The sequence below is a fragment of the Xiphias gladius genome, chromosome 15 (genome assembly GCF_016859285.1).
Source record: "Xiphias gladius isolate SHS-SW01 ecotype Sanya breed wild chromosome 15, ASM1685928v1, whole genome shotgun sequence".
Lineage (NCBI taxonomy): Eukaryota > Metazoa > Chordata > Actinopteri > Istiophoriformes > Xiphiidae > Xiphias > Xiphias gladius.
Window position 1 is genome coordinate 3,651,506 of NC_053414.1, and position 14,237 is coordinate 3,665,742.

Genomic DNA, 14,237 nt, shown 5'->3' on the forward strand with positions numbered 1-14,237 from the left:
CACCAGGAATAAGTAGAATAAATAATAAAAAAAAGACAGACTGACAGCGCATCTGAAGCTCAGAGTTTTAGTTTTCAAATGAATCTTCAACATGTAGAGAAACAAAGAAACAACATCAACAACAACAACAACAACAACAACAACAACAACAGCTACTCTGAGAACTTTGACCCCAAAAAACAAAACAAAAAAACAATGACGAGAACAGTGAGGAACTTTTGTCATTTGGCTGACGGAGACATTTCCACAGATACTGAAGGGCGTCTGAGCGACGCTTTAGTGTTTTCTAAAAGCATCACAGCGACTATAAAACCAAATGTACGGCGGCTGTTCGTCACAGTTAGCTAACAAGTTACCGACAGCTGATCGGATGGACAGCGGGTTACAAATTATTCAAATAAATACCAAACTGTACATGCTGATGTCTAATGCTACTGTACACGACACCGAGGCCTTCGGTTCAGCCTCCACCTCCTAACCATCTGCACAAGTCTGGTGACGCCCTGTACTTTTCGTCTCGTCAACGAGTCCCCGTGTGCAGAGCCAAACCGGCGCCGGACGTCTCGTACGGACGAGGGCTGACAAAGCCCGATGGGTCTCGGCCCCCTGCGGCGAAGGGACCAACCGCTGTCCCAAACACGTCACGCCTGCACCGGCCAACCCCACGCACCCCACTGCAGCACCAGATGTGGGTTAATCCGCCGCTGAAAACAGTCCCCAACATGGGCCCTGTTTCCTCCTGCATTGAGCAGCTGTTTTAGGGGAAATTACTGAGACTTTTTTTTAAAATAAAAGTACTTTTTGGAGTTTTTTTTTTTTTTTTTTAAAGATTTACGTCTTCAGTAGGAACCGATGGGCTCGGAGCTGAGAGCCACAGACGGAGGAGGGAAGTCAGAAAGTGCTGAGTGACGGACTGACACGTACTCGGTTTGGGTCTGCACATGCGATTGGTCGACAACACGAAAAAAAGTAATGTCACCGGACTGATCCTTTAAACACAAGACTAACAGTTTACAGTCCGTCTGCAGTGTTCTTTACAGCCACTATATGAACAAACAACATCCTGAAGACTTATTTACTCTTAGAATCTTAGTGGAGCTAAAAATGTAGAGTTTGGCCTGAGGGTGCCGCTAGGGGGAAAGGTCACGAGGTCATTAAGCTCACAGCAGAGATAACGTGAACCCTGAAAGGGGGATTGCAACAAAACTGAACTGACGAGACTTAGGTTCCATACTTAAAGCAATCACACTGACTCAAGTTCTAAATTTACAGGATCCTTAGACCCTAAACATTAGCAGGTCATCGTTTCTGATTTGGATGCATTTGGCTGTAGAGCGTAATGTGACATCCAGCTTTTTAGCCACGGGAGCATCATGGTTCTAGGGACAGTGTTGGTCTGTCAGTCCAGCACTTTGGTCCAGACTGAAATATCTCAATTACTGAATTTAGGGTTGTAACTAATGAATATTTTCATTACTAATTAATCTGGATATTATTTCCTTGATTAATCTGTTTAAAATTTCCAACAGCCCAAAGAAAAACTATTTAAATAGCTTGTTTTATTCAACCAACAGTCTAAAAACACCAAAATATTCTCTTTGCTATCATATGACACAGAAAGCATTAAATCCTGGCATTTCGAGAACCTACAACCATCAATTGTTGGTATTTTTGACTGAAAAATGCTCAGTTAATCGATCATCAGAATAATTGCAGATTAGGCTTCTGTCAATGGACTAAATGACTAATCAAATAATCGTTGCAGCTTCAATTAAAATCATTCCCATGAAGTATATATTCTAATACCTTTTGTGATCCTGACTTTTCATCTAGCACCATAATCAGGTCAGAGAATTAATTTGTCCAACTCTTTGGTTTATGACCGAATACCTACAAAACTAATGACATTCCCATCAGCCGCAGCTGTACTTTGCTTTTCGTGCTAATTAGCAGATGCTGGCATGCTAAGATCGTGGACATGGTTAACGTTAACGGTATACCTGCTGAACATCAGCATGTTAGCACTGTCACTGGGTACGTTAGCATGCCGACATTACCACTTAACTCAAAGCACCACTGTGCCTCAGTAAGGCCTCACAGGGCTGCTAGCATGGCTGCAGACTCTTAGTCTTGCTGTATTTAAAAAGGCAGATTATGAGACTGACTAAATCACTGGCTTTGAAATGTTTTACTGCTGTGCCATTTCTGTTTGTGGTTAAGGACACGTACTGATGTAGAAAAATAAAGGGACCCAGGATTGAACCCTGTGGGACGCCATGTAATGTCTGTTGAGGATTAGTTGATGACTGAAAAGACTGAGATTTACTTATCTGTCTGAAGACTGAATTACTTCTAGTCAAACCTCCTGTACAAGACAAAGACTTTAGAACCAGGTGCCCATCAGCCAGCAGGTACGCTACATGTTAAGTCCTGTGGGAAAGACGAACTTTGACCCCTAACGCACTCTTCACCAAATATTAAAAACTCAGATTAGGATTTTGGATTTTGTTTTTTGTCAATGTGTCTTTCAAATGTGTCTGTTCGTGTGGGTCGAAAAGGTGATCAAAAGCAGTGAAAAACTGCACAAAGTCCCTAAGATTTTCCCACCAGGCCTGAACGCAGCAGCTTCAATTTGAAACTGAATATTTTCTTTCTTGTGTCTCTTCAACAGCAATTCAGTCTGACGTTCGTTAATGGAGGGAGGAAGATGAGGCCGTCTCCGACTGGTGGATGGCCAGGCCCGAGGGCTGCTGGGTGGAGCTTGGACCTGACCCCCCGGGGTTGCCGCCGAGCGTCATGGGAACCGGAGGGCGGGGGTTGAGGCGGGGGGGCAGGGGGTTAGAGGGGCGGATGAGTGGCGGGGGCTGCTGCAGGGTGGGACGGGGCTGCAGGAAGCGAGCCTGCTGTTGGAGGGGCGGGGGCTGGCGGTGCAGGGAGGGCGTGGCCGGCAGGGAGGGCCGAAGGAGGGGAGGCGGCTGATGGAGGGAGGAGGAGGAGGTGCTGGACATCACCGGAGTCTGAGCTGTAGAAGAAGAGGAGGCAGCAGGAGACGCACCTGAGGAGGTCACCTGACCCTGCAGAGAGGAGGGGGCGGGGCAAGAGTTATCTCACTGCATGTCTGGATGGATATTTTATTTCCCTCATGGTGAAAAACATTAATATAAACCCATTTTTACTCTCAATTTGACCCTTAAAATGGTTCCCAGCCTGGAGGTCAGTCACAGGACAATTAACAAGACACGAAAGGAGAAAAAAACACTGCCACACAAATTAATCATTGAAATGTTTCTCACTCACTGACGCATGTCTGTTATTAAATACAGGATAGTTTTTTGTTCAGGCCCCTAAAATTTACTCAAAATGAAACATTCCAAGAAATTAGCATCAAATTTGCCTGATCTGCTCAAAACTCTCAGACTGTGACAAAGGCTTTCACTCTACAGTTGTCACAAGTCGATAAGGTTGAGAACCATGGGCCTTAAAGGGTCACACTACTAAATTTAAATGTTCATACCTTTAAGTACAGAGCATTTCCAAAATATTGCCTTTACTCGTTCGAATGATTTCCACTCTCACAGAACAGTGTTGGCAGCTATTTTCAACGGAAAGTAGCTAAAGCCCGATTGAAAAGCCGCTAGATCACGCCGCACACTAATTTGCATTTTAGTGACATCACAACGTAACTACTGTATTTACATCATTTCCCAGGTGGGTCCGTTGAGACGGAGACCGAAAAAAAGCGCATTATTCGCGGCTGCAGTGCGTCAAAGGAATCACTGCACGGCCTTCCAAAAGGGAAAAATGTTGCAGACAAGTGGATGGATTTTATTTTTATTTTACTTAAACACGGGACCTTTAAGTGAAACCAACGTCTGCTGTAAGAAAGGAAACCAGTCTAAAAAACTTAGGGATGATTTGGAAAATGATCAGCAGTAAATGCTTGAAAACACGAACACAACACAGTATATAAAACAGATACAACATGAATATAAAGGGAAATGTCTCACCTCTTCGTCCTCTTCGTCGGTGCTCTTCCCTGACGGAGTGGTGGAGCTATTCTTTCCCTCCTCTCCGGAGGTGGCGCTGTCTCCGTTAGGAGCTCGTGTTCCCTGCTCGGCCTCCCACTCCTGCAGCACCTCCTCCAGGTTGAACCGCCGCCGGTAGTTCACAAAGAAGTTCTTCACCTGGCCCACCGTCTTGTTGCCTATGACGTCTGCGATGGCCTGAAAGTCTTTTCCGTATTTCCTGACACCTGGAGAACATCGCAGGTGGTTTATAGAGATGCAACCAAATCTTAAACTGCCACTAAAATGCACAGATTCTATCTGGTACAAAATTTGCTGACAGGGTGTTTCTGGGGAGAGGTTCAGGACTGAGGGGAAGTCGTCACGGGACTCTAAGCGGCCACATCTGGTGGTCATTAGAGCTTCGAGTACCAGCTGGTCTCTGCCTGGGTCTGTCTGCTGTTTGCTGCTGAGCAGGTAGCGGACGGTGGCTTTTTTACAGCTGTTTCTCTGAAAACAGCTGCCTGCCGTACGAGAGCGGTGAGTGCGAACCAGGACCGTAGAGCTGTGGTCCGGACAGATAAACGACGAGCTGAAACTCAGTGTAAAGCTCCGATTCGGCTGGTAATTCTCGTTAGGAGACTCCTTCCACATTGTCACGTAGTTTTTCGCACTGTCGTTTGATCTTGTTATTAGAAAAACATCAACTACAGCTGCATTAAAGACCAACAGGCAGATATGAAAACAGTGTTCACCTACATGAAAAGCTCAGATGACCTTTATGATGTGCGTTGTTTGCTGGATTTCAGATCTTTGCCCCTTTCAAACTCTTTTACCCGCTGTTGTTAAGAAACAGTGCTGAAGCTCACCTTGAACAGCCAGGAGCTGCTCGTCTGTGGTCCAACGAGCGTTCACCTTCTGGTTACACTACAAGATTAAACATCAGAGTTACAGTGATCGACCAGTAGAAGCCGACAGTTCGTATCTAGAACTAAAGGGATTTTTACCCCGAAGCAGAAAACTATCGCTGCACAAAAATGGTTTATACCGATGAACATTTCTGATGAATTTCATGTAGTTTCCTGACAAAATATTTGATTTGACAGCTGTGAGACGAGGAAATGGTGAGCGTCAGTGAGTTTGTACCTCAGGGAGCCTGAACTCTTCAATCCCAGGGTCCAACATGTGTTTCAGTCCACTGTTCATCTGTTTGGCGTTCTGGACCTGAAGAACGAGACAGAAACTGTTTTGTCTGTTTGCTGTTTCCAAGGGTCTACGGTGAACTTTCAGTGCACATACATCTGTTAACAGACCTGTAACCATGTCCTGCACACACATTAAAGAACATCCACTGCTTTGACATGCAGCACTAAGAACAACAAAGAGAACTGACCTTAGAGGAAAAGTCGACCTTTAGAACCTTGGTGATCTTTGTTAGTATTTTTGATCGTTCTTGTCTGGTATGGTGACATTTTAGTCACTAGTTTTGTTAAATTGAAAAGTTTTGAATGCAGCAAATGAAGGTTGAACCAGGACGTTTTCTTTGTCCCTGATCTGAGTCCTTTATTCCTGAGCACCCGATATTCTGATATTTCTCACTAATACATTTTTTATCTCTTCCTACATTAAACGGCTCACAGCCGTTTTTATTAAAATTAGTGAAGCAGTATAAATATTTCTGAGAGCTGAACAGCTCAGCAGTAAGAAAATACAGCCTACGTCACAGCTTTCCTTTGATGGTTTCCTCCAATATTTTCTATGGTGAGCTTTTAAAGTCACACACTGCGGCAGCCCCCTCAAAAACTGAGACAGCTGCAATCGGTGAATTAGCTCTGGGCCACAACTTTAGCCCCATTTTCTAGCCTATATTCGTTTACATTTTGGTAAAATGGCACCATTAAAAGTAGCCGAATTAGCTATTAGCAGTTCCTTTTTGCAGTGTGCCCATGGACGTACACCCCTCTCTCACTGGATTACCGTGACACTGAAGAAAACCTAAAAACCTGATGATTCTCAGGCAAGTTCTGCAGTTACAAGGGGGGGTCCTTTTTTTTTCTCTCTGTTTTTAAGGCGGGTTTATGGACGTTTATATGGAGATGACGTCCTCACAGAGTGTAAGTCACACTTAATCTAAAACTGTGGATATAAAGCTTGTGTTCAGATTCCTGAGAAGGCCAAAAGGGCCAAACCAGCAACCGAGCTACATTAACTAAATTCCCTTTTTTTTTTTGTAGAACTACAGCATGCACCTGTCCCTTCCACCTCACTGTGTCTTTGCCTTACGTCTCTCCCTCCGTTCCCCCGTTTGCACTCGCCTCACAGTCTGAAAAAACCTCTGCGCTATAGTATTATTTCTTTTTTTTTTCTTTACAATCTCTGTGAGGAGGAGAGTCAGTCTGGTCCCGCTGTGGCAGGAAGGCTTCATCAGACTCTCTTCATCTCCGGTAGGAACAAAAGACGTCATTTCAAATGCAGTTTTCAAACAGCAGGGGAACTTTAGAGGTGTGGAAACGCTGCTGAAATAGATGCAAAACGATCTGCATTGGGGTGCCTCTGACAGCTGCGGTACTCAGAGCAAACAAAGGCTTGAAAAACAACCGGGACCCCTCAAAAAAGGCCTGGATCGGCCCAGATCCTGATCCTGAAGTACAGCTCTTGGAGTTATAGCGGACTTATTGGATCAGTAGTTGGGTCAATGTTGTCATAACTGATAGAAATGAGGGGTTTTTCTCAGATCCCTGGTCTACGGGAGGACTGAGGAGGACGAGGAGGAGGATTGCTTTAGCGCCCCCAACCTGTCTCTTGAGGGACACCAGCTCCATGTCCAGCTGACGGAGGAGGGTGTTGGCGGCGGAGGCGCTGCAGGACACGGCCACCACGTCTTCCTGGGTCAGGTACATGCCTTTCGGGGGGCGGCAGCGGGAGCGCTGGTGGTGTCGGTGCTGCAGGGTCTGGTGCTCCCGTCGACCCAGAGCCACCTTAGAGCCCGGCACCGTCGGCTCCACCTGGGTCTGAAGGTGAGAGGACAGAAAGAGAGAGAGAGGGAAGAGCTGTGTAAGGCTGAATTCAAATGCTGGTTTACGGAGCCCTGACACTGACAAAATGCTGTAAAAAGTAATGAGTCAAAAATGTAACGATGCATCAATAAATATCAGTGTTAGTTAAACAATTAAAATACAACGTGAAAAGAATTATATTGCTTGATGCTCTTCCTTTAACCTTTTTCTTTCGTCGGCATAATTATTTCTCTCTTTTCCACCTCAGGATATTTCCCTTTCCTCACCACGCTTCCGAACTTCCACACTTCCTTACGCGCCAGTAGATAATGAGGTAGGCGTGTCCATGAAGTATAAAGTGTTCACACATTTTTTTCACCCCTCAGCTAACGTCTAATATTATTTACTGATGTATTTTGTTATACGTTTGATTCGTGTGAAGACATTTTACCACATTTTGGCAGCTTTGAGACTCCATACTGATTTGGTATTGACATGAAACGGTTCCATTATTTACCTAGGGTTAGCTCCTCGCTAACGTGACAGTGTCGGGTGACTTTGTTGTTCATCAGCTGTTTGTGGAGCAAAGCCAATAAACTGGGTTTTTACGGTCGTGGAAAACCCGGAAAGGTCGTGGAATTTGAAAATAGCGTTTTCCTGGCCTGGAAACCTTTTTTGAAAAAATTAGACATCATCGTAGATTTTGGAAAAGTCATGGAAAATATTTTCAGAAATATTTTAAGGCGGACCAATGATATACTTTACTGTCCTCAGTTTTTTCAGACATATTTTAATCCCTTCAGTTGTTCCCTAACAGGCAGCTGGCAGCCATCTTCCTTTGAAATGGCCGAGAACCATATCAGCACATTAATAATAAATATCTTTTCCATTATCTCTCTGTATACGTATATATCATAATATGACAAAGACATTAAAATAGTGATATTGATTTTCAACGGGGTGAACTGTGTTCCGCCGTTATGCATCATCAGACCAAACCCTCCAAGTGTGTAAAACAAAACCTAGAGTAACTCATTTTGTATTTTAGTTTTTTTTTAAATTATCAATTGCTTTAAATCATTCATTTGCACAGTATGAAGTTTAGAAAATAATAAGACATTATCATATATTTACTATACGCTTCCATCTATAATCGATAAAGGACACTGGATTATCGCCCCGTCCTCCTTTTATGTAAGTGTAGTTTTGAATTGTTGTGGTTAATTTACTATACAAACTTTCCATGTTTACACAGAAATCACAATGTCCGGTCATTAAATAGATTTAAAGTCATGGAAATCTGTTAATCACTCAGCCGAAGAACCTAAAACTGAATATTGGCTATTTTGTTCAAATATTCATCATTTACGCTGCTTATAAAAGTAGAAATGAGAGCAAACAACATCAGGACCCAGCTTCTAATTTCGTTCGGGAAACATGAGCAGCTTCGAGACACTTTGAGCTTTGGAGACGTAATGTAGTTTGTTTTTATCTTGATATTTTGTAGATGAAGTCGTTAACTGAAAAAAAACATCCATTCATCGGCAGTAAAAATGAATAAATACTAGATGCGGCCCCACTGTATTACAGAGATCATTAATTCTGTCTTTTGTGGTTGAAGAAGAATAATTAATAAATCTGAAGGATTCCCAGTTCCCACCTTGGATTCCAGAGATTTTAACAGGAACCAACTGTACCGAGGCCTCGGGCGTGTCGTCGCCACGGCGGCGGCAGCTCAGGCGCGTCCACGTACCTCTTTCTTGGCCTCCTTGTTGGGGTCGTAGTCGCTGTCGTTGGCTTCGATGGGATTGGCTTCCTCCATCTCCTCGTCACTACGGCGACACGGACAAGCCACGGTTCAGTCGTTACGCGTCGTCACACAACAACAACGACACAGAAAGCCGAGGAACATGATGTCAAAACGACGAGGAAGAGCAGCAACACGAGAATTGACAAAGAATTCTGGTCCGAATGCAAAAGTCTTTTTGAAACAGAAATGATCTGGTCGGTCCATCGACAAAAACTTACCCTGCAACAATTCTGATAGTCAAGTCTGGACCATTTTTCAAGCTAAAAGGCCAAAATTTTTCTGGCTCCTGCTTCTTCAGTGTGAAGATTTGTTGCTTTTCTCTTTTTTATATCATTATATCATTGCTCAGACGAAACAAGACATCCGAAGACATCACCGTGGACTCGGGGAAACCTTCTCCGCATGACAGAGTCTGCGTCAGGCATCGGCGCTGATCAGGGAGCCGTACCTGTCGTCCTGGTTGCTCCTGTTGGCCAGTTTGCGAGCCTGTCGGTCCATCAGACTCGTTCTGGAGCGAGTCTTCTTCCACGAGTAGTAGTACTTCACCAGACTGGAGATGGATTTGTCCGGTAACTGAACGAAACACAGTAAAATTCAACATTTACCACCAACAAGTACTGGGCCACGCGGAGTCTTCTGGATGGTGTCTGGGCCAAACTGAAAATGAAGCGACCGTGAGTGTTGTCAAATGACCGTCACCAGAGATTCATCTCTCAGAAATAAACTGAGGTGAAAGAAAATTAAAAATACTCCACTGCAAGTGAAAGTCTTGCTTCGGTCAAAGCAGAGAAGAGTTTTCATCAAAATGTCCTTAAAGCATCAACAGTAAAAGTTGACCGACCCGATTCTGACATGTTCAGACTGCTAAGTTGTCGCCCCTCAGCAGCGTTTTACTGTTGGACCTGCTCCAGCTGGACCTGCTTTTAGCTACGTCATAGACCGGGGGGGTCAGTCCACCGGTTCACAACCCGGGGGTCGGGCCCCTCCACAGGGGTCACCTGAGGGGTCGTCAGATGATTCACGGGAGAGGACAGAAGAAGAAACAAAGATCTGATCCACTGATCTGTTTTCAGTCCTTGGACTTCAATCTTTGATTTTTGTGAAATATGAGATCGTTTCACCTCCTCAGACAGTTATTTAAATTATTTAAATCCGGAGGCTTCAGGTGAAATCTTTCTCCGGCAGAACTGAAAACAACTCAGAGACAGTGAGTTCATATAACTGGTCTCAAAACCAAAACCGGGTTGGGAACCGCTGGTTTGATCTTTGAATTTAAATGTAAAACCTTCATCTGAGAAGTAACTAGTAACTGTAGCCGTCAAATGAATGTCGTGAGGTAGACGTATAAAGCAGCTGAAAACAGATACTCAAGCGGGTGGCTCTGCGACCGCGACAATGACATTACTGTACGTGAGCGACGCGAGGACGTTGTCGCCGCGTTGGGTCTTTACCATCTGCTGGATGCGGTGGAAGCTCTTTCCGTGGAAGCTGAAGGCCTGTTCAAACAGCACCTTGTCCTCCACCGTCCACTCGTCCGGAAACGGAGTGAAGTTGGGCAGGTCGGCCAGAGACTTCTCTATGTTGTGTTTGTGCCAGAAGAGCATGCCGAGAGCCTGGAGGGAACACACACACACACACACACACACGCTGCGTTAGCGCCACGCAGACGCTCCAGGATACAAGCACATTAAACCGTCTACATTTCAAAAAGCTGCTGTTGTGTGAAGACGATTTGCGCCCACACAACATTTCCAGCTCTGTGAAACCCCCGAGCAGCGTGAGACCAGTCGAATCTCCTCGTCTTCGTCCTCTTTCCACCTGGTAAACGACAGACGGAGGCAGCACCAGGCGAGAATGTACCGACCAAATCCTTACTTTCTGATCCGCACGAGTGCAAACTAACGTCGTGTGATGGGCTACGCTGACGTTTAAGGAGCGAGATCGGAGAAGACCTTAGCCGCCAACTTCCCAACTTCGGCCGCCGCACAGTCGACTGTGACTGAGCAGCTCCGCGGTCCTCTGTTCAACGGGTTTCGGCCCGTTACACCTCCGCTCAGCCTCCCCCTCTTCTCCGGGATCATCGCCGCCGTCGGTCAACGCGGCCAAATTCAAATTTTCAGATTTACACACCCTGGGGGCTGGTTTGGAAAAGCTGAGTTTTGCTGGAGAAAATGGGACCGAAAACTGCAACGGAGCGACCGACAGAACTTCAACCGGCTTCACGCGCACGTCCTCTGAGCCCGTAACACCGAGAACACGGAGGGACCCACCTGCTCCACGTTGTATCCGTGTTTCTCTTTGGCTATAGCGATGTATTCATCCACTGTGGAGGGAAACACAGACCGTTAGTTCAGTCTTATCCGGGGTCCTGAGAGAGGACCGAAGCTTCTCAGAGACAAGGACCAGTTGACTTACATTTGGAGTCGACGATGGTGTGGTACGGAGACCAGACCAGCATCCCTCCACTGTCTTTATCTGTGTACTTGGTGGAACCTGAACGAGGACCAACATCCCAGAAAAGTCAGTAACATGGCTCGTTTAATTCAGCTGCGTTTTTTGATTTTCACTCTCGCCGCCAATTTGACGCACCAGGCGCAGTTTACTCGTCGCTGCTCTGCCTGTGAAAACTTAGGGAGCTTTCAGTAGCCGTCTCTTGTCTAATGAGAGAGGCCACTGAGTTGCATTATGGGAAATGTAGGATCCCGTGTTTGTGGACTAAAAGTCCGGATGTGTCTCTCGCTTTTAATCCGTTTCACCCGTCCAACTCCTTCGTGTGAGTGAGACACTACATCACCGGAGCGACTCCTTTTCTTTCTTTATTCTTTTTGGTCGGTTTCTGTGAAACCAGTTTACGGAGGGTCACTTTTTGCCGGATCTCCAAATCGCCTCGTTTTTAATTAGGAGCTCCCTTTTATTTATGTGTACGATGTCCCCTGTGATTCGTAATACGAGAGGGACACAGATAATTCAAAACTGAACTGACGAACCGAGTTTAAAGAAGCGACTGATTTTTTCAGGATGATTGTCACGGAGACACTTTGGGTCCGTAACTTTCGGTGGGTATGAGCAGACATAGGAGCATTCTAGGTGTGTATCGACCCGCAGTGTTTGTGAAGAGGTGTAACTGCCACGAAGACGTATTTTATTTAACTCCAGCTGTGGTTTTGCCGGATTGTCTGTCTTTCATTATCTGTTTAAACACCGGGCTCCGCTCACGGGTTTCCATGAGCACTAATATCTGCTTACAGCTACATTACAGTGTGTTTTATAAACCAGTTGTTACAGGTTTACATGCTGGTTAACTGCTAAATAGCGGCAGTCAAAGTGAATGAACTTTATTTAAATCTGCAGTGTTTGTTAGGCTTTTATTTTACGAGCGACTATGGCTCTAACTCGCAACTTCTAGTGATTGTGCCGCTTCTTAAAAAGTGAGGTCTCAAAGCAGGAATTTCCCTCCGCTCGTTTTTCCTGCCTGCCTCTCTAATGGTCTAAAGCCCGATCGGGTTTGACCTGATCACACCGACGGGAGACCGTGACCGTCAGAGGCAGCGTGCTGAAGCAGAGTCGCCGTTACACACTCCGTCCACCAGGACAAGTCTGTCGTTACACTGCGAAACGCCCCACTCGGTGCGAGCCCTGGTCAACAGACAAACACAAACCCAAATTCGTTTAACGGCGGAGGAGACGGAATACCGGCCGCTCTACTAACGACATCTGTAAGGTTTTAGAATATGTTTGAAAAAAAATCCGGACTAGAGTTTCTTCTCCAGAGCTGAAACAATCATTCAATTAATCGATGAGTCGAAAGAAAATTCGTCGCCAACTTTTTTTTTTTTTTTAAATCCACTAGTCGTTTGAGCCCAAAAAACATCTGTCGGTACCAGCTTCCCTCCGTTTTACGTCCATATAAATGAATTTTCTCGGGTTTTGGACCTGTGTCCTCCGGGGCTCTGGGACACTGCGATGGACCCCCCCAGTTTTCTACATTCAAGAGACGAAAACGCTTCATCGTGAAAGTAGCTGTCAGATTAATCGATTATGAATGTCTCTGTCATTAACTGCAGCCCTGATGTCCTCTATTCCAGAGTCCACTGAAAACTCGACATTTTTATTCTGACCGCATTTACTTGTTGGAAAGTTCCGGTTATTTTATTATCGCCGTTACTCTCGGCTTTCCTTTCCCTCTACCGCAGCGAGCGTCCCACGGGCTCCCCGCCGGAGGAACGGGCGAGCGGGAGCGCCGAAGAGCGACTTCGTTAATCTTCGCTCGGTGAAATGTCGCAAGTTGCGAGTGAGAAGTTGAGGTAGCCTCGGTTCAGGATTCTCCCCGCAGCGTCTCCCTTCGGCTCATTAACCGGCGAAAGTCGCCGAGTGAAAACCGGATTTAAACTGTTCACCGACGCCGCAGCCGCGGTTTGAACCCACCGACACACTGACGTGAAGCGGCGAGTGCAGTTACGGTCGGCGCTGCCGTGTCTGCGCCGAGGCTACCACCGTCCGTCACTCGGGTGCGAGCCAGTAAAACCAGTAAAAACCTCACCGGGCTCGAACTCGGGGATGTTGGCCTGATAGTCCGCTCCGACCCGCATCCCGACATCTGGAAAACACCAGCAACACACACAGGAGGCGTTTTGTTTTCAAGGGTTCACGTTCAGAACGCGGACGTGGGGAGCGACGGGAGGCTGTTCGAGGCTACACTCACCGTGCTCGTCGTCGCTGCCGCTTTCGTCAGAAAAATGTCCGTTGGAAGCGTTGGACGGACTCTTGGTGCCGTTCGAGCGACCTTTCCCTAGATACTCCGAGCCCTTGTCCATCATGCCCGGCATCGCTGCGCTCGGAGTCGCCGTTTTTCGGCTGCGCTGTCGGGAGATAAAATGTCAGCGGGAGCCGGAGCTTTTTTCCGCTGCCGTTCGCTCGCTCGCCGCGGCGCCGTGCGTGTCGCTGTGGCGCTCCTCCGCCCGCTCCCGCCGCCTTTTACACGGTGGCCGCCGGCAGCAAAACATCGGCGGTAACGGCGGCGGAGTCCCCTCCGCGTTCCGCGTGGTCGGGATGTGTAAAATGCTCCCCGCGAGGGAGATTTTTCCCGCTTCGAAGCCGTGACCGCACCGGGCCTAACCACCGCGGCGGAAGGCTTTTTACGCACCGCCGGGCGGCGGTGCGGCGACCGCCGCTGCGGAGCCCCGGGGCGGCGGATCCTTCCGCCGACACAAACTAATAAACTAAAATGTAAATAAACGGAAAACAGCGGGAAAACCGAGACTTAGCGGTTCAGGTCAAAATAAAAGAAACCAAAACCGGGTGAAAACCCGGAAGTCCTGAATCTCACGGACAAATGAAATGCAAACGTCATAATGTCAAATGAATACGTGTCACAGCTTTTTCACGCGTTGGACGTTATGACATTATTACAGGTCCAGGTCCTGACGC

The 14,237-nt window shown here is 46.6% G+C and overlaps 1 protein-coding gene across 2 annotated transcripts; it reads right to left on the reverse strand.

Annotated features, from left to right (window-relative positions):
* Positions 1 to 1,542: 1,542 nt before the first annotated feature.
* rcor3 (REST corepressor 3) lies at positions 1,543 to 13,884 on the reverse strand. Of its 2 annotated transcripts, XM_040145166.1 has the most exons (12): positions 13,513 to 13,883; positions 13,351 to 13,407; positions 11,226 to 11,303; positions 11,081 to 11,133; positions 10,262 to 10,423; positions 9,259 to 9,383; positions 8,754 to 8,832; positions 6,800 to 7,015; positions 5,151 to 5,228; positions 4,874 to 4,931; positions 4,008 to 4,252; positions 1,543 to 3,074 (listed from the first exon to the last, which is right to left on the reverse strand). In XM_040145166.1, exons 1-12 carry the CDS (start codon positions 13,634 to 13,636, stop codon positions 2,691 to 2,693), a joined length of 1,659 nt encoding a protein of 552 aa, XP_040001100.1. In that variant the 5' UTR covers positions 13,637 to 13,883; the 3' UTR covers positions 1,543 to 2,690. The 2 variants fall into 2 exon arrangements, with proteins under 2 accessions (XP_040001100.1, XP_040001101.1); XM_040145167.1 differs by lacking the exon at positions 13,351 to 13,407 and having other exon boundaries at positions 13,513 to 13,884.
* Between the last annotated feature and the right edge of the window lie 353 nt (positions 13,885 to 14,237).

Bases quoted from the DNA above. Each gene is read 5' to 3' on its own strand.
- rcor3 (XM_040145166.1), bottom strand. From the start codon at position 13,636: ATGCCGGGCATGATGGACAAGGGCTCGGAGTATCTAGGGAAAGGTCGC. The intron at 13,408-13,512 runs GTGAGTGTAGCC...GGTGTTTTCCAG, and splicing joins CGGCAGCGACGACGAGCACG to ATGTCGGGATGCGGGTCGGA. The intron at 10,424-11,080 runs GTGGGTCCCTCC...TGTTCCCTCCAG, and splicing joins ACGGATACAACGTGGAGCAG to GCTCTCGGCATGCTCTTCTG.